The sequence below is a fragment of the Akebia trifoliata genome, chromosome 11, assembly GCF_017979445.1.
Source record: "Akebia trifoliata isolate Shusen 1 chromosome 11, ASM1797944v1, whole genome shotgun sequence".
Classification (NCBI taxonomy): Eukaryota; Viridiplantae; Streptophyta; class Magnoliopsida; order Ranunculales; family Lardizabalaceae; genus Akebia; species Akebia trifoliata.
In genome coordinates this window covers 46,713,223-46,740,137 of record NC_141385.1, presented here as the reverse complement: position 1 = coordinate 46,740,137, position 26,915 = coordinate 46,713,223, and the positions used below count along the sequence as shown (strand labels likewise).

Below are 26,915 nucleotides of genomic sequence, written 5' to 3'. Positions count from 1 at the left end.
TTTATGTTATCTTGTATAGGATAAACTGAGTCCATTTAATGCCAACAAGTTCATTTAATGTATCTTATAGTAAATTTTGCTTCAAAATTAATATTTAAATTCAAATTGTTCCTTCACATTACATTTAATTGAAAAATAAAAAAATTATATTCATTCTCCTTATTTTCAAGTGTATAGATATTGATGTTTATTACTTATTAATTTAATATACTAGATTTTTTGACAAAATTGAAATAAAACTCATGTCTCCCTTGGGTATCCAAATCCCTTGCTAATAATTACTGACCACTAAATTACTAATCACTATATATTCTTATTTTTCTGGCAAAACAAAATAAAATAAAACAAAAATTCTCAGAGCTATATATAAAGGGTGGTATTCAAAGATCCTAAAGAGAGTCAAACATTTTTCAATATATGGGTTAGAAGTTTTGAAATTGATTAATTTTTTATAAAGTTGATCTCCTAGATGTAGAGATCACTCTTGCCAAAAATCACTCATTTCAAAACTTCTAATCTCGTCAAAAGTGGATGGTCCACGATTTTTCAACTTGTAAATTAGGGTTAAAAGTTTCAAAATGAGCTGATTTTTGGTGATGATGATCTCTTCACCATAGAATTCATTCTCACAAAATATCAATCTAATCTAAAACTTTTAATCCTTATTTGAAAAAACATTTGGCACAATGTTTGATTCTCTATAAGGTCTCTGAACGATTCTCATATATAAATACCCAATTTCATGCATCCCTCTTTGACATGTAAGAACTCTTCTAATTAGTTTGTTCATCCATGTGGATTTTTTTATTTTTATTATTTTATTTTTTTTCAATTTGCTAAGTTTATTTTTAATGAAATCAATAATTTGGTGTAGACAAGAATCAAACATAAGTTTATGATATCATCGTCCAAAGACTTTACCAAACAAATTAGTTGGCAACTACCCATTCATGTATATTTAATCCGAACTTTGGTAAACCATTGTACAAAAAGTAAATTCTAGCCATTGGATTGAATAATTTTTGCTATGGGTTAGAATCCATAGTGAATAAAATAATATGATACGTGGCAATAAAGAAGATGAGCTGTTACTCAAAGCACCAATAGGAGTGGATCCACATAAGAAAAAAAAAAAAAAAACAAAAATTCTCAGAGCTATATATAAAGGGTGGTATTCAAAGATCCTAAAGAGAGTCAAACATTTTTCAATATATGGGTTAGAAGTTTTGAAATTGATTAATTTTTTATAAAGTTGATCTCCTAGATGTAGAGATCACTCTTGCCAAAAATCACTCATTTCAAAACTTCTAATCTCGTCAAAAGTGGATGGTCCACGATTTTTCAACTTGTAAATTAGGGTTAAAAGTTTCAAAATGAGCTGATTTTTGGTGATGATGATCTCTTCACCATAGAATTCATTCTCACAAAATATCAATCTAATCTAAAACTTTTAATCCTTATTTGAAAAAACATTTGGCACAATGTTTGATTCTCTATAAGGTCTCTGAACGATTCTCATATATAAATACCCAATTTCATGCATCCCTCTTTGACATGTAAGAACTCTTCTAATTAGTTTGTTCATCCATGTGGATTTTTTTATTTTTATTATTTTATTTTTTTTCAATTTGCTAAGTTTATTTTTAATGAAATCAATAATTTGGTGTAGACAAGAATCAAACATAAGTTTATGATATCATCGTCCAAAGACTTTACCAAACAAATTAGTTGGCAACTACCCATTCATGTATATTTAATCCGAACTTTGGTAAACCATTGTACAAAAAGTAAATTCTAGCCATTGGATTGAATAATTTTTGCTATGGGTTAGAATCCATAGTGAATAAAATAATATGATACGTGGCAATAAAGAAGATGAGCTGTTACTCAAAGCACCAATAGGAGTGGATCCACATAAGAAAAAACAAAAAAAAAAAAAAAAAATATATATATATATATATATATATATATATATATATATATATATATATATGACGCACGTGCGACTCATCTAAACCCTCCTCCATCTCTGTAAAAAAATAAAAAAACTTAACAAAGAAGATTTTAACGATTGGAGGGTGAGTCTGTCGTTACATAACAAAAGCATGACATCAAAAAGCGAACAACAACGCAGTTTCGACCCGAAACTTACCCGTCTCACTTTTCTTGCCTTGTGTGGAAATGTGGATGTGGTCCCCCCACATTCCCCATATCACAACACGTGTCGAATGTTCTCTTCATGTGGAATGACACGTGTCAAATTATTAACGGTTTAAAGTTTTGTACTTCATCCTCATCCACGGCCGCTCTATGTCAGTATCTCTCACCCCAACCCTCTTAACCGTTTTAAAACAAAGCTAGCCTTGCCCATTCCCACCTCTCCCTAAATCAAAAAAAAAAAGGTCAGATTGATCAGAAATCAAAATTTCTGAAGATTTTTCATGGAGAGACATGATTCCTCTTCAGGCTCACAGCAGCCACAGCTTCCGCCGGGCTTTCGATTCCATCCCACCGATGAAGAACTCGTCGTTCACTACCTTAAGAAGAAGGCCTCGTCGGTCCCCTTACCCGTTACCATCATTGCTGAAGTCGATCTATACAAGTTTGATCCATGGGAATTACCCGGTAATTGATTATGCTAAATTAATTTCATTCAATCGTGAATTATACATTAGAATCCAAACAATTAGCTAGTTGTAGGCTTAATGGATCTTGAACTGTGAAAATTTTGATAGGTCAAGCGACTTTTGGAGACCAAGAATGGTACTTTTTTAGTCCTAGAGATCGAAAATACCCCAACGGGGCTCGGCCTAACCGAGCTGCCACATCGGGGTATTGGAAAGCAACGGGAACCGATAAGCCTATATTGACCTCGGGTGGGACTCAAAAGGTCGGAGTAAAGAAGGCGCTTGTCTTCTACGGTGGACGTCCTCCGAAAGGGATTAAAACAAATTGGATTATGCACGAATATCGACTCACCGACAACAATAGCATCATGAAGCCTCCGGGTATCGACATAGCCAACAAGAAGAGCTCCTTAAGGGTAATTAATAAATTACCTTTTTTTTACTAATGTGCTTTGAAGATCAATTATATGTTTTTTTTTATTAAATTTGATTCTTGTGCAGCTTGACGAATGGGTATTATGCCGGATTTATAAGAAGAGTAACTCTCAAAGATCGATGGATCGTGACAAGGAGGATTCAATGGATGAAATACTTGCTTCACTACCAAATTCAACAATCAATGAGCAACAGAATCCGAGATCGCAGGCTTTGAAGATGGCAAGTTATGGGTCATTGCTTGAAAACGAAGAGAATTTCTTCGATGAGCTCATATCGGAAGACAATGGTATCGATAACAACTCTATGACCCAATTGGGTTCTTCAAGCTTGAAGTCGGATCTCTCTATAGTTCCATCAGCCATCGCCAACGCCCTCTCTCTTAAACGTGACCTACCATCACCTTATTGGAACGAGCCGAGTGGTGTCACGTCTCAATCAGCCAAGAGATTCCATGCCAATCACCACAACAGTGGAGGAACCGTTGGTGTCGATGGAAGTAATTCGATCTCGAATTTGCTTAATCAGTTACCACAAGCAACCCAATTCCACCAACAAACGCTTCTTGGGTCTCTCGGGGATGGTATTTATCGGCAACCATACCAACTTTCTGGCATGAATTGGAACACTTAATTAATTAGTATGATTTCCAATGGTGAGTATAATATATACAATCCTCTGTGACCATACAGAAAGGCTTGATTCAAGATAACCCTAGTCAGAAACTCCTATAGATTGCGACATGTCGGTATCAGAAGGTGACGATGAATATGAAACTACTATAGACCATTGGATTGGGTTTCTGAGATTCATGAGTAGACCATGAGATTATGAGTGTAAAACCGTTTGCAGAAAATTCAGGTGAGGTGTAAATATCTCTTAATTAATCAGTTTTATTTACACTTCAATTACATATATTTGTTAATCAAGCTTAGGAAACTCATTATACGTTGATACTGAGAGACCCGATTTTACACTTTGTATATAGAAATAGAAATACTTGTTGTAGAATTAAACTTTGTATTTCTTTTATTTAAGATGATTATGGTGATGGTTTGTTTGATTGGTGTTGTTAATTAATTAACGTTGCTAATGAGATGATTTCGATGAGAAATACTAGCTATAATTTTGAATGATATTTAATTGAAGCTAATTAAGAATTCTTGCAAGAAACGTATTAAATGCGTCATGTACATATATCACCATCAATGACCAAAAACAAAAATAAAATAAAAAGTCAAAAAATTCACCACACGGTGAACTAAAAAAATTATGTTTTTTCTTGTCTATAATGATATTCATTGCTAGCTTTCTTATTATTGCATGAAAACAAGAAAAAACCCAAGAAGGTAAGGTATCTAGCTTCTTTTTCTTTTCTCTTTTGATTTTTCTTGTTGGTTGCACAAATTGCTTTTTAATGTACAAAGTAACAAGAGTCATGTCCCATGGAGATCCAAAATAAAAAATAGTTGTGATAATCTGACGCCCCCCTCTGACATACACCACCCTCATCACAGAACCATAGATCATTTGCCTTGGGATATGCATAATCGAATTAAAATAAAAACAATTAGCTACTATTGGCCCCCCAACTTTTTCTTATTACACCCCAATTAAAAATAAAGAAAATAAGTAAATGATTTAGAATAACTAAAAGTTGGGGTGCCAACAAAAGTTTTGAGAATATTTTTTTGCTAAATTTTTATTTTTTGGGTATAAGATTGTATATGCACCTAATCATAATTATAATCAACTACGAAAATTATTTGAACTAGTGTTATAATGTTGAGATAATAATTTGAGACAAACCTTTGTAATTTTGAATGGTGTGTTTTAAACTTTAATTAGGGTGTGATGAATAATTTGAGAAATTGTGGTGTAATAAGTAAAAGTTGAGGTGCTAATAGCAACTCTCTAAAAATACGAGTGATTTGGCCATACTTCTATATGTTTTGATCAATATTTGAGTTGTCATGTTTTCAAATTGATGGTATCCCCCCCCCCCCCCCGGCCTTCTCTTTGACCTTGGTCTTCTTTGAGAGAGCAATAGAAAATGACTTGAATGTGCTAAGACTGCAACTTGGGTGGGTTAACCCAAACTCAACTCGATTGATGAGCAAGCCTGGATTGGGTTATATGGAAAATGAGTTGAGCTTAAGGTAGGAAATCTCAACTTAAATTGAATTCTGTGGTTGAGGTTCTGGGCAACCCGAACTCGATATATATATTTATATATATCGGGTAGCGTTCTTTTGACAAAATCCTAGATAACATTCTAAACAAAGTTTTGTCTTATATGACTAAAACGTTTCGGAATGGACTGATTTTTTGTGAGGATGGTCTCTATAGTCAATAGATCATCCTCACAAAAAATCAACCAATTCTTAAACTTCTAACCCCATGAAAAGTGGTTACAAACTAACGATAAAAATTGACGATTCATGAGTTTTCATCTTATAAACTAGGGTTAGGAATTTCAGAATAGGCTGATTTTTTGTGAGAATGATTTTCTCATCATAGAGATCATCCTCACAAAAAATTAGCCCATTTTGAAATTTTTAACCCATATAAGACAAAATGTTTTTTCTAGAAAGTTATCTAGGATCTTGTCAAAAAAACGCCACCCATATATATATTAGTTTTCTCTTCCTAAATATATTTGTAAAATTAAAGGAACAAATTATAATATAAAAATTAATGGATTTGAAGGTTGTATACAAATTTATTTACTAATGATTTTGTTCTTTTTTTTCTATTGTATTTATTTTTTAAGATATAAAATAAAATGTATATGTTAATCAAAATGAAATTAGACCTACTCAATAAGTCCAACCCACCCAAAATTACTTAACTTGGGCTAACCCAAACTCAACCCGATTTTAGAAACTCAATCTTAGATTGAGCTTTATTTAATGAGCTCTAACCTGATGGTCGGGTTGAGGGTTCTACAACTTGGGTTGAGCCTCTAACCTACCCAAATTGCAGCCCTAGAATGTGCTAATCTTAGCCTTTAGAGAAATACTTTCAACTTTTCTCCCAAAAATTTATCTTTAATCTCTTAAAAATGACAAATTTAGGAAAGAAAAATTTGAAATGAACACATTCATAAAATTGTATTAATCCTAATAGATAACATAACAAGAAAATAATCAACTAATTAAAATAATTTAATCATGTTCAATAGAGATAGCTATGTAGTAGCCTCAATTAGAAGGAAAAAAATGCAAATTAAAACTGATGCAAGAATGAGAAGAAGACCATAAAAGGATATTTATTGAAGTATCGAAAGCATAAATGAACGTAATGGAAGTGATAAGACATATAATTTATGACAAAATTAAATAAAAGAAAAATATTCATTCTACCAATCTCCAAACTTTTAGAATAAAACTTTCGTGATGATAATGCAAGTGATAATGTTGTTATTAATTAATGTTATATACGAGGAATGCTAACATCCAAGATTTCATTTTGAGGTTAGCAAGCACCACAATATTTGATTTTCAGACGTACCCTTTCTATGCATTTATTATTGTATTTTAGTGCCAAAAAAGCAATAGTGTTATTATTAATGTGTAAGGTTGAAAATATTGGCCAAGTGAATATAGGTTCTAAGGCACAATGAATCTTCGTTGTAGGATTCCATCATTTTTTGTCGCGATTTTGAATTGGTTGCTATGAAAATTGTGTCATCTTATGATTCGCTTTGAGATAAGACTTCAAACCTATTATCACTTTTCTTTTCTTTCTATCTATTTTTTTTTCTTTTTTAAATAAAGTTCTCCTTTAATGAAAAAGAAAAAAAAAGTGAGAGGTAAAGTTTTAAGAATACTTTCTTACTGATTATCAATCACATCTTTTGCTCTATTTTCCATTATACATTATTGCTTGCTAGTATATTTTAGAAGATGGTTATGTAGAAGGGATCATGTCACTTGGAAATTTCATGGATGGTTTGAATTGAACCTTGAAAGGTGAATTTTTTTTTTTTTTTCTCTCTCTCTCTCTCTCTTTCAAAATTTTAGATATTTGGGGGAAGAGCCATTTTCTTGAATGGACTATAAGACTAAACAAAGTATATTCTATGGGTCCCCCATGGAACACATGTAGACAACATGGGCACCTCACATATAGTGTCCCTTGTTGACTATGGGACCATATCTCCATCAAAAAGGAATCCCATCTTAAACCCCACATAAATAATACCTCCAATCACCTTTCCATTCCTAGTAATAAAAACAAAATAGCTTTATAAGAGTTTATATCATTAGTGATTAATTTGGGATAGTAGATATTGAACCATTGAAAAGGAATATTATCTTCATCTCATGAGAGAGAGGGAGAGGATGCTTTCACACCTCCTACAACCTTTTGATGTAGAGAGCATTATATTTTCACACCAACTTTATTATCACACTTCAAAAAAATTAACATAACACACCAAATGGTGATATAGACATACCAACAAAAGAATAAATAAATAAACCCAAAAAAAAAAGAGGTCGTTGCAATAGTAGTGTTACAGCGGCCAAACTTTGATTTCTTCCTCCATTACTCTTTCACTCTTCTAACCAATCTCTTTAGAGCTTAAAGGAACTTTTCTCTTTCATATAATAAAGACAAAGAAGGTGTGATCATTAAACATTAGAATGGTTATTGGCAACCACAACACCATATTTAATCGGAAAAATTACTGAAAGTACCTTAGCATAGGTATTTTTTTCTAATTAGTCTCCTAATTTTAAGGCTTCTCTTAATAATACATTTAGTAAAATTTTCTTTTCTAATCAGTCCCTAAATCCCATTGACCACATTTTTCACGATTGAATGTCCTAATCGTTCAATTTCATTATTTTCATTTTAAAAAATTATATTTTCAGCATCCCAATCAAATTTTGGAGATTTCATTCTGTCGGAAAAGATTTAAAAAAAAAAAAAAATCTTCATTTTTGGATGAAATTCAATCAAGAATGGTTCCTTTGGTTTGAAATCATCTAGACAAGTCTTTATCTCAAGTTTTTAGTCGATTTTTTCATGTATTTTAATTGAAAAACAAAGATGGGTGGATTTTACCAACGTCAAGTTCACCATTTTTTATTATCAAGTTCGACATTTTTTAAAAAATTATTAAATTCAACAATTAAAAATGTTGAACTCTACAATAAAAATATTGACCTCGACAACATATAAAAAGTGGTGAGCTTGATAACAATGAGTGGCCATTAAGAAATAAAAAGTTTACTTTCAAGCTACCAGCCAAAATTCAAGGACTATTTAGAAAAAAAAAATCTCTTCATCAGAGTCCTTTAAGTAATTTTCCCAATTTAATTTCATTACCTGTTGTGGTATAGAAAAAAGTTGATGTACTAATACAAGCTCTCTTGATATTTAAATATTTCCATAAGTATTATTAAGATGGACCTATCACCCCAACTAGATTTAATGGGCTATTGGATGGAAAATTTATCATGAATCTACAAATAGGGAGGATGCCAGCCTGTAAAATGAATTATAATCTGTGAATTTTAATACCACGAGCTGGATTTACTAAAATCCGCCTTCACCAACTAATTACTAATCATTGATCAACTTGTAAAAATAAATAAACAATAAAAACTCCACACCGGGACCATGGTTTTAAAACTCGGAATCCCACCGATACAAAATTTACTCTCTCAAGTCATCTCACTGTGCACAGCTTAAATCATTTGTTTTATTTTATAGAATAAGGTGAATTAAAAGATGCTCACTCGCAAGATCATGGAACTTTTAAAACCCTCTTGTGACTCGATCATAAAAGATGGAATCGTCCAATACGATATATACATATATATTTATATATAAGAGAATTTTTTTTTTTTTTTCATTTTCTTTTTAAATACGATTAATTTAGACCAAGTTTTATAGAATCGGACCAAATATCAGATCGACTGAGTCAATGTGAAATAAAATCCATATTGATAATCTCCCTGGTTCGTGGGTGATACTCCGGGCATATCGTCTCGGTCTAGATCTAGGTCTAGGATCATTATTAAAGGACACGACCGAGGACATAGGGTGCTAAATCTATAAAGGCCATAAAAATTGATGTGGACAAATCAGACTTTATGAATCAATCACGAAACCCTCATAAGCAGAAGAGGCTAAGCCCTCACTTAGAGGGGAGCCATCCAATTCCACTTATTACAATGCAATAACAGAAAAATCTCATCCCATAGATTTGGGGTGGACCACATGAATCTTATTCCTCCATGTCAACTTATAATTACATGCATCCCATCCAATACTCAATTGGAACATTATGTTCAAAGTCAAACGACTCATTATCATGGAAGCCTTATTCAAAGATTTGGGATCAGTTAAATGAATCTTATTATTTCATTTACAATTAGACAAATCCATTGATGCTTTTGAGTATCAAATGTCTTTTTTGGATTGATTGGGCGGAAGAAGTCTAACAACATTATTTTCTCTAAAAAAAATAGTTAGTCAAATCTCGATTTTCAAAATTTTTTTTATTTTTTTCCTAGAGGAGATGAGAGTTTAATCCTTATTTTCTTGGAATGTAGGCAATCTTGTTGAACCACATAAAATTTCCGTTCTATATTTCTTTATTTTTGATCGGTTATTTTTATTGTTATTGTTGGTTCTCACACCCTATTTCCATACACTTTTTTGTTGTTGATATCTGTCTTTGAAATTATTAGATCTTATAATTTAAAAAAAAATTGATTGGGTGATTTACTACCTATCAATGCATCAATTGCTTTTCCACGTTATCATTGAATGTGGTTCCATCAATTTTTTTTTTTTTGTCGCCTTATTTATGCCACTGTTTTACATCATTATAGGATTTGGTCCATTTATCTTTCTTTTTTTTTTTTTTACAATCTCTCAGCAACCCATTATTGATAAACACATCTATACTTCAATGCATTCCCATCGTGTGTATTTTTTGGAGGGTACATCAGAGCATTAGATGAAATAGAGAACCCAAGATTTAACTCCCAAAAATAAAAATAAAAAAATTAATAAGGATTAAATAATGAGAAAATCCTGGATCATCTGCTAAATTAGTAACCAAAAGTGATTAGCACAATAAATGTTTTATTTTTGTCAGTTAAGTGATTTTTCGCCTTTTGGGGTCTCAACGACAACAGAAGAGGAGGAAAAGAAGAAATCGAATCTCCTTCTAGTGGTAATTTACAAGCTCATTTTATCAATTTTCATGGCTTCTCTATTCTGATGGGCATTTCCAAAAGGTGTGTTTGAAACATTTTTACAGTTCCTTCTGTCGTGGTGAGAAGCATTTGTTGTCAAAATCTACCTTATTTGATAAATGATTTGTTACCCAAGAATTGTATGTTTTCCTCTCAATGTTTGACATCCTCTAATTTTAAATAGGGAAGATTCATAACCCATTAAGTTTTCCACATAAAAATCATGATTAGAGATCCCACATGTTACGATTGCAACTCTTTTTTTTTTTGTTGCAGTGATCTCTTGTTTTATCTTGGCCCCCATCTCCTAAAAAGAGTTAAATAATTCTTAAAAATGGAATGGTAAGGAGTTAAAACTCAACTGAGTAGGCCATTTCCAACATGTCGAACGGGGACAAGTCTCCACCCCCAAAACATGTTCCAAGTAGATTTTCAAGAAAGGCAATTTGAAGACTGGAGACAAGAATTCGAAGAATTAGAAGAAATTGATTCAGTTTAAGCAATTGACTGAAAATTTGATAACTTTCAAGAAAATTATATAACCTTTAATGCGCTTTGTTGTGATAAATTGAAAAGGTTAAAAACATAGAAGAGCTGACTTTGTATTAAGTAGGAATAGAACATATTTAGGAAAATTTTATGTGCAGCATGTTATTAAAAACGTGTAACAATAAATCTGTTATATGGAATTACAACAGAAGTTAGTCTTCATACGTGCAGATTATAAATGAGGACTTAAATATACATACAAGTTTCGATGGGAGTAGCGTGATGAACCGAGCTGTCTGGCCAGCTGTATTTCCTCATCGTAGTCCTTTTGATTTCAAGATAGTCCGTCTAAAGGTTGAGGATGTGCACAGAATGAAGACTCTTCATTCCCACTTATCACTCCTGAGAAACCCAAAGAATAGAATCACATTGATCAAGAAAAAAAATATTGAAAACTAAAAATAAAAAGAACTCTAGCACATTAGTATTTTACAGAGAGATCTCAAAGTAACAAATTTCAATGTACCTCAGGATGGCCGATTGATTGAGATTCGGAATTTGTTTCCAATAATGCTTCAGAATGCCTTGCTTCTGATTTTTCATTCGAATAACTAGGAAAGAAAAAGAACATGAGTGTCAGGCATGGACAGTGTCCAACAGGGAGAGATCGCAGAGGTGAATGGGTATTTGTTATGGTTGTTGAGTACTTTTTGAACACTGGGAACAATCAGGCTAAAGACTTACGTAGAGAGTATGGTGACCCAGATGAGCTCCACGCAGTCGACCCAAAGAAGCCTTTGTTCTACTGGGACTACACCATAGGTAATCAGGTGAGCGAAAGGCCAAAGCTTCCACCCCGCCTGTGTCAGGCAAATCATATCAAGAAACATTATTAACAGTGTACGCATGCAAGTCAGTTACATTGACGAGTGGTTTTATGCCAAAAATGAAGAAAGATGTGAAATAGGTGAATAGATGATTGAAACTGTAATAATTGTTTTACGTACACCAAGCCATAGGAAATTTCTATTTTTCATTCTTACAACTTCCCAGTGAACACCTCAGACTATGAATATATTAAAAACAAGGTTCAAAAGTTTCAAATGACAAGTTGGACTCAACCAGTGCCATATTCCAAGTCGACTGGAAAGTCAGTCAAGTACTTTCAGTCTTTAAGGAGTTCTTCAGCATTTCAAATACTCAATTCAGTTATTTGAGCTTTCTGGGCTACTACTATGAGAACTGAGTTCTGGGAAGTTGGATTAATTCTCCTTTTGGTTCTATTAATTAGAATAGGAAAGCTGACGAGGATAGACAAACAACAATTCAGTATAAAGAAATTATGCCCCCCTATTTTTGGTTGTTAGATACAAGTCTTAGGATCATGTTCTCCAACTGAAAACAAACTTGAATTTTATTTTTTTTTGATACCCTAGATTCCTATCTTCACTAATTATCTCATACCCATGGAAAATGTATGGAAGTATCAAGACCAATCATTTGACAGGTCCCAAAGGATACTTCTAGTTTTAAATTTATATATATATATATATCAAGCCAATCAAATGACGACTGCAACCAAGAATCTATCTCATTCAATTGAACTATCAAAAACTGAAGGCCAGCCATTTTTGATAATCTCAGTGGGTTCTCACCTACCTCAATTTGTACAGAGGATTTATCTTCTTCAAGAGTTTGGCATCCAAAAACACTATAAAGAATAAAATAGACAAAGAAGAGAGCAGAAAATATCCTTACTGTGAGCATAGGCCAAAAGGTTGCCTTAAGTTCACTGAAAATGCTGGCCGGGGCTTCAAAACGCAAGAATCCCAATGCCACATAGTAGATGCTGTTCCAGATTGCCGCCCATGCAGTTTGGTCAAAGGCGACTTTAGCAGGGACAACCCACCAGTCTTGGAATGGAAAAAGGGCCTGAAAAGCAACAGAATCTGTTTCAACCTTCTACTAGAAACATTTTTTCAAGTTGGAATGAACACCTCAATAGCAAAACTTTCAACGATAGGGTAATCACCTCAGAAAATTGATAATAATAATGAGAAAGAGAGCCATGAAGAGAGAACCCAACAAGGCCTGATCTTAACATTCGTGTTCGGTCAAACTCGAAAAGTGGTTTTCCTTCGTAGCACTACAAAAGTCGGTAGGCTATCAGAAAAAAATATGAAAAACAAAAATAATAATAACACAAGCTTTCCTTCTAAGACACGGGGTTACCTGTGCAATCCAATCTCCTACAGAGTAGACAACCCCACTAATCACCATTTTGGCTAAAACAGGATTTGTTTTCAGAGCTTCCACATAAGCACTCCAATTGTGTTGGGGTGCATATCTTAGTATCTCAAAAAGGGTCCATCCCTAACAATCATAAAAACTGAAATGATGAGACTAACAAACAACATACAGCAATAATTGCATTCTTTGAAATGGTATATGGCACAAGAAATTCAATCAAGATCCCAGATTTAATTCACAAATGAAGTTGAAGGACATAAACAGCAATTTCATACTCCCACTGAATCCGATATCTAGAAACCAAAGCAAAGCTTTAATCTTCCTAAGAAGTAGCACAGTAAAACCCTCACATAGCATGCTTAAAATCCCGAACAACTCAACTCCATCTCACCAATAAAAGAAGGAAAACTCTACAATACCCACATAGTATTAATTATTGTTTGAAAATCAGATCAGCACGCATTCTCACACAAAAAATTCCTCTGAGACCAAACAAGCAAGGAACACAATCTTTACAGCATTGTGTATGCAACCAAAATCATAAATACCCATTTGACATTTTCAAGAGGAGAAACAGAACGTTTTACAGTAACATCAAGAAGAAGAAGGAAAAGTATGGTGTGTTTAAACATTGAAAATTAGAAACATGCAAAGCAATCATTAATGTACGACAATAAAATAGTATAGTAATTATTACAAGAAGCATTCATAAAATCTAGCAACCAAACCCCAATATAGAAATCCCACAGCCTAATCAAAAATTGCTCTAAAGAATTATATACTTCAATGAAAAAAAAAAAAATTCTCAAACCCATACAATTCAAGAACAATCACAAAGCCAAGAAACCATAATGAAATTTTCCCATCTCGGCCCAACTTCTTTTTATAAAAAAATGATTGTTTAACACAGCACCAATGAAATCCAATCACAAACACAAGTGACGAGTGCGATGTTGCAAGTTCCAAAAGGGGCAGAGAAAGGGCATGGATTGAAGTGGTAGAAAAAAGAAGATTTAAGTATGCATGCATTTAACAGTAAAGATTGATTTAGATAGGATTAAATAACAGAGAAAGACTAAATATTTCTGATACCAAATAATGGGTTAAGGAACTATTGATGATGATGAACAAATTACCTACAAAATTATGTAAAATCTAATCTCCGTGAAATTGGGGAAAACCAAAACTAAAACCATTCAAATTAAAAACAGACACTGGGAAAAAAATGATCATCCATAGAAAAACTCACACACACACACAAATTATATAAAACTCAAACCATTTTCTGCAAGGACAGTCAAAAAGCAAACCCATATTCAATTGAGCCTCTTATTGTCAAAATCACAAAATCCCATCTAAGAATTCTTTTTTTCTAATAAGTCCATCTAAGTAAGAATTCCTAGTAATCTAAGAATGATCTATTTTGACTCAAAATTTATGTTACCAAAGAATGGGGTTAAGGAACTATTAACTATTGATAACAATGAACAAATTACCAACTAAATTATTTAAAATCCAATCTCCACGAAATTGGCAAAAGAAAAAATTGAATAAGTCATTGCCAGTAATCTTCACACGTGCACATGCGGACATATTCAAGGAGAATCAAAAAAGCAAACCCATATTCCATTATGCCTCCAATCATCAAAATCATAAAACCCCATCTAACAATTCTAAGAACATGAACCTATCAAACATATGAACTGATCAAATTTTCAAAAAAAAAACATCTGAGAATTTCTCTTAAAATAATAAAATCCCATCTAAGAATCTAAGAACATAAACCTATCAAACACATAAATTAAAAAAATTAAAATTAAAAAAAAAAAAAACATAAACCAATCAAACTTCGAAAATTATCAAAAAAATCCATCTGAGAATTCCTCTTAAGAACCCCAAAACCTAAACACAGGTCACTCACGTGCCAGTAATCACTATCGATGGTGACTAATTTGGTGATGACGAAAGTCCCGGCAGCAAGAACAATAGTCCCATTAATTGCCCTATCGATCAACTTCACGATACCCTCCTCTTCCTCTCCCTTCCCCTCTGAAGGAACGCTTGAAGAAGATAACCTTAGAAACTCTCCAGCTCCCTCAAATAATAACCTACCCTCATTATCAAACCCACTGATCTGATTTGCATTTTCTCCGTCTTTTTCTCTTTCAATTCGAGTCAAGACTCCGTCTTGATGGTCCGTAGAATCACTACTTTGCACTGGAATCACGTCTAGATCTTCTGAGACTGATCTAGCAACCCAATCTCTTCTCTTTATTCTCAAAAAGCTTGAATTTTTCGATCTGTGGGGGTTGCAGAATCTCTGGAGTGACGAACTAGAGAGACCCTTTACAGGGAGATTGAATTTGTGGGGTTTTGATTCTTTGATGGGTTTTGTGGTGAGAAGAAACCTTGGAGCTTTGATGCTCTGTAGAGTAGCCATGGCTGGTGATGTTTGGAAGAACTAATGTGAGAGTGAGATCCGTCGAAGAGAAGATTTCCAACATTTTCCTTTTATTAGGTAAGGTCGTTGGACCCGAAATTGGCAATTTGGGATCGTTATTCTTTTAATTTGTGTGATTAAGATTTTAGATAATAGCCCTTCATATTTTGATGAATAGTTCAGATACCCTCTTATATTTTCATAGTGATGATTTGCTACCTTGACCTTGATTTTCTCTTGTAGACAAATGAAAGATGACTTAAATGTCCTCATCATCAACTCTAATCAAAACCCATTTTATTTTATGGAAAATTACTAAAAAAATTTACATATTTTAATATTTACAAAAAATAATTTATTTTTTATAAAATTATCAAAAATAAATTAAGTCGTTGGACAGTCCAACATTTTAAATGGAGGCTATATTATTGATGGGGCGTTAAAATGTTGGACAATCCAAAGATTTAATCATTAGAAGGGCATTTTTGATAAAATAATATATTAAGACGCTAGACAATCCAACGAGTTACGAAAATGCAAGGTTGTCTAACAACTTAATTCGTTTTTAATAATTTAAAAAAAAAATAGATTCATTTTTATAAATATTAAAACATTTAATTCTCTTTTAATAATTTTCTTTTTATTTTATTTTTTTAAAATGAGTCATCTTCAATTTATATGTTAAATTATTGTTAATTTATCTCTAATCTATTTAACCTTATATTCAGTCATTTGTTTCCAACCTCGTGGTAACGCTTTTTGAAGAAAATCTTTGATTTTTTTAATCAAAATTTCAATCTTTATCTTGAGCTTTGAAGGTTGAAAATATATACATCTTAAGGTTGAAAATGACTGATTTAGAAAAGAAAAATACATGAACTTTTTACTTAAAAGTTGAATGAGGGTTTCTTTTTACTACATATAGATGAGGGCATTTAAGTTATTTATCATTAATCTATCAGAGAAGACTGATGCTTAGGACTGTTTCAACTTTTAAAAAATATAGGGGTATCTCAAATATTCATCAAACCTAGAGGGTAAGTCTAAATCACTCTTATTATTATTATTATTATTATTATTATTAATGTGGTCCACACGTGAGAGACGTGCACGTGGTGTCTTTTGGGCGGTGGGATCATTAAACCAAGAAACTTACACATTAATTTCACATTGTAAATAAAATAATTATTTTAAAAGATTATAGACCACACATTTATTCATTTATTTAAGGTTGGATTATTTTGAAGAACACCTCCAAGTTAGGTGAATATTACGTGTGGGAGTACTTGAGTAGTAGGTTTTCTTAAAAGATTTCACTACCATATATTGTCAATCTCTTATATAATAAATAATTCTTTTTCCAAGGTCCAAGTTCTCATACTCGTGGCTCTCCAAAGCCCATGGGTTTCTTAATATTATTTAGCTAATGTAGGTCCCATTTGATCATTACTAATTGACATCTGTAAGTGGTGGGCCCATGGGCCGTAGTAGATCAAGTGTGGTCATACTAGGACTTTTCTATATGACTCTAGATGATCTCTTTTTTTCTTGTTTTTTTCCTTTTTGGACACAATTTATTGAGGTTACCTCCAATTTATGCAAGCAATTAGCAATTTTTTCAGGCCAGACTTGGTACAATTTGGGCGGTTTGTACTCTTGTTGCCACCATTGGTAATGGACGGTGTATGATTTTGCTGGACGTCCTGATTGGTGCAGTCGGCATGACCACTTTGGAGAGCAACATTTGGATGAAATTATAGTTGCTATCATTATCAATCTATGTTCCAGAAGAATAAAGGAAAACTACTTGAATAATTAAATTAATAGGGAAAAAAAAAAAGATTCATCTCCAATTCTTGGCACGTATCACTTGATTTGAGACCCCTACTAAGAACAATGCATTTCAAGAGAGGCGACGGTTCGCTTGGAACAAAAATGTTCAGCCATTCAATTCGCTAACACTATCTTGTAAATTCAAAGCCTCCAAATACTAACTTTTGTGCATAACTAATGGAGAGGTACAAGATTTCCAACAATACAACAAAAAGCGATACTGGGATGCCAAGATAACTCACCAAATCCTAGGTTGGGTTTAGCCCCCAAAAGCTATCCATGATGACGGTAGTAATATAGTAACCTCAAACAGCAAAAATCTAGGTTCAGTTGAAGTGGCGTGCAAGAAGGGCTTGTGATCACTCAATATCGTAACCTTTCTCTTGAAGCTCCGATATGACTTCATTCCTCATTCGTAACCATAACTTTAGAGATTCTTGTTCAAACTTCTTCGACTGTAATTTCTTCTGGAAATTATCAGAATCCTTCCCAGTTTCAATTATTCCTTTCGGACCAATAGTGGTACCATGCATTCCCCCACTTGCAATGAACTCTTCAACTGCCTCTGTGTCACCAGGGTATGGAAATTTTCGACGCTCATACAAGTGGGCCATCTCTTTTTCTTCCTGAAAATGCGAAGAGAATCATATTTTCAGTCCTTTAGGACAAACTAACACAAATGGTTGATAATGACCACCGTTGACGAGGATGGGTCCCCATGCAGGAATGAACCTAACTTCATGGCTTTATGATAGATACCATCGATTGCTCTGGTAGAATTTTTCATAGGGGATTTTAACATCTACGTCATTTGTGTATTGTATTTATAGCACATAAATCGTGCAAGGAGGTAATGATTCATTCTAAGAGGAAGATTTACCTTGGGTCTGGGTTTAAGTGTCCACCAACCAAGCGGCGATGTTTCATTCCACAACCAAGCCACACCAAAGAGAGTATATGTGCAGAGTAGAGCCTTTCCTATTTGCTTCCAGAAGTAGTAATCCTCTTTTCCCAACCCAATTTTTCTGATTACAGATCATAAATTAGAATTTATCTATATTTTCAAGATAAATAAAACACATGTAGTTTCAAACTAAGATTGGAATAGGGATTAGAGAAAATATTTGAAGATGTCACTTAACTATCCTTTAATTATAAATATACTGTTGAGTGTGTGCAGACATGGGAGAGGAAGGTGGCGTTAGTGGGTGAAGATCAGCAAGCACTCCCCTTGTAACAAGGTGCACGAACCCTTTCCAACTAGGATTTTTCACATATAATCCAACACATCTTCAATACATCACCAGATTTCAAGAAAGAGACTAAAATTGTACATATATTTTTCTTTATGAATTATGTAAGCACTTTTTAGATGTGGATTTTTCATAATTTTTTAGAAGGAAGAGAAAAATACAAGCACTTGCAAGTGAATAAGGGATGGAAAAAAAAAACGTTGTTATCAATCATATTGTTAAATAAAGAAATCTAAGAATCAAACAGGAAGAAAAATACTACAACATAAAATGTTAGCTAGAATTGAATGAAGGAGCATGATTCATGTACCAACCCAACCAACAACAACAACTAGGACAGGAGATACTTATATCCTCAACATCATCCAAAAACCATCCCAAAAAAATTAAGGTCGGCCAAAACATCATGTTCCCCCATCAAATTATGTCTAAGTCTTGACTTATATTAATTCAAGTGTGTTGGTATCTGCACTCACTACCTCAATCAATGTCCCATTTTGTCTTCCTCTTGCTCTTCCAAAACCTTCAACTTGCATGATCCTTCTAATTGTAGCAGTCATTTGTCTTTTGGGACATACCAAACCACCCCAATCAATTTTCCTTTAGTTTACCTCATATTGGAGCTACTACATATTCAAAAACGCATTCATTTATTATATCATCTTTCTTAGCTTTTAAATCATCCATCTCAGCATCCTCAACTCCACTACATGCCTACATTCAATCTATGGTAATGTTTCTCGACTACCCAACATTCAACTCAATGAAGCATAGACAGTCGCTGTCGTCTTGTCATGAATATCTAATTGTTTTCTTATAATGATGATGAAGAAAAATATAACAAAAAATATGAAAAAAAAAAAAAAAAAAAAATTGCCATGGAGTAGTCAAAAGCACTCATGAAGTACCCAACTGGGCTAGAAATTGCTTAGCATTTAAAGGTTTTGAGGATAAGGGGTGGGTAATTTTGTTCATATTTCACACTACAAGTACAAGGGAAGGTCCAAATTTTCGTCTTTTACCCTTTCTAGGATGTAAAATTTCCACTACCATCATCATCATTGTCAATGCCATCATCACCATAACCTAACTGAATCTTTCTTTTGTTATTTTGTTCTATCTAAATGTTATATCCTTTAAAGAATATGGCTTCTTCTATAAATGAAGTTTTGATTGGATATGAGTCTTGCAAGACATTTACCCTAAAACTTATTCTACCTCATAAACTGCAATATTTATGTTTGTGCTTCCATTTATCCATCAGCAACTAAACAAAGATAACATATGTGAAGATAACTAGATTAAATTTTTGAATCTGAATTACACTATGTAGACTTACTTCAGAAACTTCTGAGCTTTCATTATACTTGCATTCAAAAGCCTGCAATATAACAATTTCTAAGTTAGGAATTTTATCAAACAGTATTTATTAAGATATTAGGAAATAAAGAAAATGACAAGGCTAACGACCTATTTGACCACACCAAATGAAAATAACTATTAAAAAAAAAAAAAAAATTGAGAAAATAAATCATAATATTGGACATCAAGAGACCATTGTTCGAAGATTTTGTGTCTAGATGGAATTAGTCTTGTAGTGAGATCGGTACTTAGCCTTTTCCCGTATTTCTTTTTTCTTCTGATTAGTGATTGCTTTGTTTATCTATCTTAAAATGATCACAAATAAATAAAAAATTAAAAATAGTATTTTACTGAAGAAAAATAACACCCAAATGCAGCACTTATTTCCCAACAAATTAAACAAAAAAATAATAAATAGTACACCTTGCCCAAAACATAAGCTTTCCAACCCAAAAAAATTAACTCAGAACTAGAAAGATCAAAGCTTTGAATAATGTCTTCTTGGTGGGAAATTGCAATCCAAATTGGCCTTACAACTTAAGCTCTATCTATGAATGTTGATACTACGATCTGGGCTCAAAGCATGCCTTCTCCTACTAATTAATAACCACTAACCCACTTATCAAAAACAAAAACAAAAAAAACTAAAATTACTGAAAATGAGATGGAAGAAAACATAAAAGAAAAGCAATTAAACCTTAAATTCAATTGTAATATCCCTAAAATGATTACAAATTAGGGGTGTTATGTTAGCCCTCATTATCGAACCTAAAAAAAAACTGATAAAAAAATAATAAATAATTAAATAAAATGAGAGGTTTAATCTACACTAAAAACATCGGTTTTAAACCGAAAAATCGAATTAATACTTGCAGTGGCTCTAAAACATTGAAGGGGAAAAAACAATCAGAAAACGTTTTTAACCCAAGACGACCTAAAAATGATTAAAAACAATAGGGTTTTTGAATTCACAGTAGTCTTGAAATGCTAACAGCAAAAATATCATAAAACAGGGAATTTACTCCCAAAAACCTAACAGTATTCCTATAAAAGTTGAAGAAAAATCCATAAAAAAAAAAAAGGGTTTAACTACAAAACAGAACAAAAATAACTATCAATCAAAGCTAGGGTTTAGGATTCTACCTTGCTTGCGTACTCAGTCCTAAACAACAATCAAAGAGACAGAGAGACCTTCGACCCTGCTTGTTTGCACCGTGAAATCTCGCAAACGCAAAGCTTTGTGTTTGTGGTGATTTGTGTTTGCAGTTTTTTGCGGGCTTTTGTGCACTGAGGTGCTTGGTATTAACAACTGGAAAGTCTCGTGAAACTTTCCAAGTGATTGGTTGTCAAAGGAAAACTCAAAAAAAAATAATAATAATTTACTTTTCTTTTCAAGAATATCTATCCAACTTGATTACCTTCCATCTTTTACCCTCTTTCTTAGAATACCCCTCCAACAAAGAGCAAATCAAATAATTGTGATTACCAGTAGTACAAAATTATTTTGATATAAATCAAAAGCAACTGGACTAGTTTTTTGAGAAAAAACTAGCAGTAGTTTAAGGTACTGCAGCAGCACCCAAAGCTCGACTTGCTCAAATACATCCTTATAATTACAATAAAATATAATGCACTGGTATGGAGCAGTAGTGCCTTTTGCAGTGGCAGAGTTGCCTACTAGCTTAAATTATTGCATTGCCTTCTAAGCTAACCAAGCAACCTAACCTATAATACCATCTCTTAAATTCAGGTCTTAAGTTGCATCTTGGGGAGCAGAATAAAAAATTGAAAATCAGCAGCAACATGCACTACAACACCAGCAGCAGCAACACTGCACTATGCACTACAGCCCCTTAAATCCTCAGAACAAACATTTGCTAATCCCTAAAAATTCAATGACATGTAAACCATATATTTCAGCTACTAAAATAAAATTGACATAGCCTCCTTATCATTTTTAAACAAATTGAAAGACTGCAGCAAAGCATTTCCATAAGTAAAGAATTATTCATTCAAGTCGCAATAAAACCAATAAATATCTGACCATAAATTAAATGTTCCATTCACTAATGGAAAATGTATAATACAAGATGTATAGCCAAATGACATTAGTGAAGTGAGGATCAGCTAAATCAAAACAACCACCACCTCCTAAACCAGTCCAAGTTTCAAAGGAAGGTACAGTCTGCTAGAAAGAATGAACTAGTGCCACTATCCTACTGTTGATGGAAAATACAAAGGCAACCTCCGTGGCTGCTATGAAGGAGGCTAAGGAAAAAAAAGAAGAATGAACTAGTGCACCTAGGTAAGAACCACAACTCCTGTAAGAGTCTATACCATTTAGACTGGCAGCCAGTTATTTGAGGACACTACATTTGATGCCTAAAAGGAATCTGTAGACATCCCCATTACCATAAAATAAAATAAAAGAATTGAATAAATAATCACCACCAACAAAGATCTGTTCAGTTGAATAATGAAAAACAATTCTTAACTAGAATAGATAAACAACCCAGACACAAATATCCTCACATGGGTTCCTGATATAGAATCAAAACAACCACCACCCCCTCTGTCCATCTCAATTAATCACCCGGAATGATTTTGTACCCCATTCTGTTCTTGATCCATATTAACATCACAGCAATCAACCACATTCACAAACAAAGATGAAAAGCTTATACCTGTTCTGCACCAATTAAGCAGATCCAAATTAACACATATGATCAAGTTCAAAAGTTTTTTCATTTCATTTACTAATTGTCAAAGATATACATGCAATAAAGAGAGTCTCAAAGATGGGCTCCATTCCCAAGCACCTATTCTACCAATATCTTTAAACTAAACCCAACCAAAAATTGGAAATCAGCTAAAAATTGGATCTTTGCTCCTGTCATGACCAATAAATTCGATGAAAATCACTGTTAGCAATCTCAGAAATGAATCCAAAAAAGTGAAAAAAAATAGAAGGTACTTAAAAAAGGGCAACTAGCAGCAGAAATAGTGTACTCCCAATAAACTTCTCATGGAGGTACTTCACCTTGTTACAAAGTCATGGAGACATCAAATTTAATTGTAGACCTCATTGAATCAAAGATACCCACAAAGAAAAAAAAAAAAACCCAGAAACATCAAAGAATAGCCTATCTCATATTAGGGGTATCAATGGGATGGTCCTGTTTATTTACATTCCATCCTTTTATCTCTAGCCTCTTAGTTTAATCAGATGGCCAGGATTTGGTAAAATCCAACTACTAATCTCCCCCTTCTTTTATTCAGATCATAGATCTGTTTGGACAATACACACTAATTTTAAGGTTTGAAGGTTTAATGAGATGGAACCTTGAGATTGAAAACGATTCAGATTATTGGTTCTTATCGATTTTCTCAATCGACTCTATTCTAAGAGATTACATTGTAATTGAATCCAATGAAAAGTGATCCAACACCAGGGTGGATAGTGGATACCCATTAACATAACACACATATCAAAAAATAAATAAATAAATAAATCAGATATAATCGGTGAAAATCACCCAAAAACCAACATAAAAATTCTAAAATCACCAAATCCGAACTTAAATCTGAGAAAAAACTTTGAAACTTGAAAGTGAAGCAAAAGAAACTCACCGGTTGTTCGATTTGAGAAACCCTAACGACGAAACCCTGCTTCGCAAGCCGTAGTGAGTGGGAGAGAGATTGTGTGAGCAAAAGATTACTCCAGAGATGGAAGAGAGGAAAAATGGGGGTCTGTGTGTGAGAGAGCGATGGAGGGAGCCAAAGAGGAAAACTCGTGAGGGTTTCTGTGAGAGTTCACTTCAGCAGGCGATCTATCCCGCAAAATATTCCGCCAGAATGGTTTGCGGGGATTTTTTTTGTCATCTTTGTGGAGTTTAACGAAAGAAAACGGTGGGACCCACTTTTAATTGTAGTAGCGAGGCACGCACATAACAGAAAATGCAGAATAATATGTGTTTCCGGCTCTTTGCATGATTTCACATAACAAACAAGGCTGCAATGAACATAAATATTATTTAGAGAGATTTATGTTGCTTCGAGTTCGGAAAACTGCAAGGGAGCCTTATTTTATGAAGTTTCTTACCCTACAAACCTTCGAGTGGAGATCCATGTCATAAAATTCAAATCGATAAAGTTAATTTATTATTTAACATATCTTGAAGTGGATTCTGACCCATCAATTTTTAGCATCCAAAAATATTATATGATGTCACAAGGTTATAAAGAACAAAAATTCTAAGGACTTAAAAAAAATCACTATTAAATTTTAGTCTTAAATTTGAGAGTTTGATAGTCATTCATTTTCAATAACTTCAATCAAGCAAAAAAAAAAAATTTTGAATTTATTTCTTTTGAATATGAGTTTTTGCATGAAATATAAAAGTTTGTGGTGTTGGATTACCAATTTGAAAATCTATGTGGGTCGAATGACCTTTGGTAATATTTGAAATCTTGCTAAAGTTAATCATGGTAGACTGATTCATAAAAGTAACATTTGTTCAATAACAAACTAGTCAAAATAAGAGAGTTTTCGTAATAAAATTGCAGCAAGTATATCCGATAAATCTCTCTATTATTTACTAGGCAAATCTGGAACCCAAGTAATATTTACAATCAATCTTGGCAATTGATTTCTCATAAAAGTCATGTATAAGAAATAGATTTTCAATTATAAAAACCATACTAATGATTTAGTAGAGTTAAGTTCCTTTCGTATAAGTTTAGTTACTTATGATTTAACTATAAACTGTCTAATACATATACAATGATGTAAATGAGACTAGATATTGAATAATCAAATTAATGTTGTCAATAGGTTTCTTATAAATCCAAGTAAAGACCATTGGAAAACTGTCAAGTGAATTCTTAATTATCTCAAATGTACATTTAGACTTTAGAGTGTGTTTGGAGTTTAGACATGGCAAGTTTTTTTTTTTTTTTTCGTGGCTATCCCTACCTTTTGGGTGAGACTAATCACACAGTCACATGCACCGCCCTCTGGAAGAGTCCTATTTGCAATTGGTTGAGTCGAGGGTCAACTGAACCTTAAAGGGTGGCCCCAAGGGATTTATAGCTTCGTGGGGTGTCGAAAAGCTTATCAAGGCTCGACTTGCCGCTAGACCAACCCCTTGGAGTTAGACATGGTAAGCCTATCCTACACGGTTGCCAATACACAAATATGCCCAGAGATGATTGAAGGAAGTCCATTCCGAGTTGTCTATTTACTTTTCTAGTGGAGTTATGTCATAGTAGCATAATTGTAGAAATGTAATGTTTTGCCAGCTACAAAAATCAAGTACATTGAAAGTACATAAGACATATAAAGAAATATTGAGCTCACTTAGTAACATTTCAAGGGTTGTTCAACCCACATGGCTTATCACATTTGCCATCCAACACTATAACCTTCGAGATTTCATATAAAACTCAATTTCAAAAATAAAAATAAAAAACACTGTTTTGAGTATTATCCAAGGTGTTGAAATTCTGACGGATATCAAACTCCTATGTTTTAAAAAAAAAAATTTCAAAGTTCTTAAAATTTCTTCATCTACATGTAGTGGCATCAAAACATGTTTTTGGATGCCACCCTTGGAAAGATTTAAAAATCTTACTTAGTCAAAGCTAGATGACTCTTAACTCTACTAGGTGAAAAAATTGTTCTCTCTCTCACTCTCTCATTATGATCTCAAGGTAATCTTATACCAAGATAAATGTCAGACAAACAATATGAAAGTTAATTTGAATAAAGATTTTCACCAAAGGATTAAGGAAAATTTAATTCAAGATATGTAAAATAATTTTTATTGCAACCAAACAGACTCTCAAGATTTGGGCAACGATTAGAGCACCATTCATTTGAGCAAAAAAACAAAAAATTAGTATTCATTTTGAAACAAAACACATTGATGTGAGGTATTATTGGATACAAGAGGTCATAATAAACAAGTTATTACAACCAAAGAAAATTCATATCGAAGATAATGATGACAACAACGTTGCTCAAAGACAAGCAACAATTTTATTGTAGCTTTGATGGGTTGAGTCGGAAGGGAGAGTTTGTTGATTATCGCTACTCATTGAGGTGACTCACAAATTTTAAGAGAAAAAATGTCTACTTCTCTCTAACCTCTCTTAGGAAGTATGGGTGGGTTTGATGCCCCTAAACAAAACTTTATTGCACGCTCTTTCTTAGGGTTACAACATGGGCAGGTTAGCCCAAACTCAACCCAATTGATATTCAGGATATCTCAACGACCTCAATTCGAGTCAAGCTTAGGTTGAAGGTTCGAGCAACCCAATTCAACCCGATGCCATACTAATATATATATATATATATATATATATATATATATATATTTTTGCTATAGATTTTTTTTTATTTAACTTTTTTTATTCAATCTTATTATTATGAGTTATGACTTGTGAACAGTTGAATATTATTAATGTGGAGTTTGATTTAGTATGATTTGTCTGATTATCTATCAATGGTGGATTAATTGAAGGTTGGATGTTATTTTATTTATTAGAGATTTTTTTTTTTTTTTTTTTTTTTTTTTGTACTTTTTAAAAAAAAATTATTTACTAATTAAAATGAAATTAGAATTTTTCAACAAGCACAACCCGTTCCACCCAATCAAATTGCCCAAAATTATCTAACTCAAGCTAACCCAAGCTCAACCCAATTTTAATAAATCAAGCTTGGGTTCAGCGCCTGATAGTTGGGTTGAATTGAACTCGAGCTAAGAGTTCTGCTCCTTAGGTTGAGCCTGGGTTTATCCTCCAACCTGCCCAGGTTGCAGCCCTACTCTATCTCACTCTCAATAATATAGAGTTCGATGGATCAAATTGGGACCAATCTGATAAAGATTAATCCTGGAACCAATCTAATAAGAATCAGATGGCACCCTTGTCAAAAAAATTTATTTTTATTTTTACTGATTCTCAAAATTGAGATCAAAATCCAATTTGATAACATTTAGATCGG

The 26,915-nt window shown here is 33.1% G+C and overlaps 3 protein-coding genes across 4 annotated transcripts; 1 reads left to right on the top strand and 2 right to left on the bottom strand.

Annotated features, from left to right (window-relative positions):
- The first annotated feature begins 2,328 nt into the window (after window positions 1–2,328).
- LOC147392161 (NAC transcription factor 25-like) lies at window positions 2,329–4,125 on the top strand. Its single transcript, XM_086457276.1, has 3 exons — window positions 2,329–2,625; window positions 2,736–3,043; window positions 3,129–4,125. Exons 1-3 carry the CDS (start codon window positions 2,442–2,444, stop codon window positions 3,693–3,695), a joined length of 1,059 nt encoding a protein of 352 aa, XP_086313402.1. The 5' UTR covers window positions 2,329–2,441; the 3' UTR covers window positions 3,696–4,125.
- Window positions 4,126–10,907: 6,782 nt separating this feature from the next.
- On the bottom strand, window positions 10,908–15,549 carry LOC147392160 (uncharacterized). Of its 2 annotated transcripts, XM_086457275.1 has the most exons (7): window positions 14,943–15,548; window positions 13,004–13,144; window positions 12,804–12,917; window positions 12,530–12,703; window positions 11,516–11,631; window positions 11,298–11,382; window positions 10,908–11,173 (listed from the first exon to the last, which is right to left on the bottom strand). In XM_086457275.1, the coding sequence occupies exons 1-7, from the start codon at window positions 15,459–15,461 to the stop codon at window positions 11,168–11,170; spliced, it is 1,155 nt and encodes a 384-aa protein (XP_086313401.1). In that variant the 5' UTR covers window positions 15,462–15,548; the 3' UTR covers window positions 10,908–11,167. The 2 variants fall into 2 exon arrangements, with proteins under 2 accessions (XP_086313401.1, XP_086313400.1); XM_086457274.1 differs by lacking the exon at window positions 10,908–11,173 and having other exon boundaries at window positions 11,289–11,382; window positions 14,943–15,549.
- Window positions 15,550–17,254: 1,705 nt separating this feature from the next.
- Window positions 17,255–22,466, bottom strand: LOC147392159 (homeobox prospero protein). The gene is made up of 4 exons (XM_086459470.1): window positions 22,442–22,466; window positions 19,887–19,928; window positions 18,175–18,319; window positions 17,255–17,920 (listed from the first exon to the last, which is right to left on the bottom strand). Coding segments are annotated over exons 1-4 (456 nt in total). The 5' UTR covers window positions 22,444–22,466; the 3' UTR covers window positions 17,255–17,653.
- Between the last annotated feature and the right edge of the window lie 4,449 nt (window positions 22,467–26,915).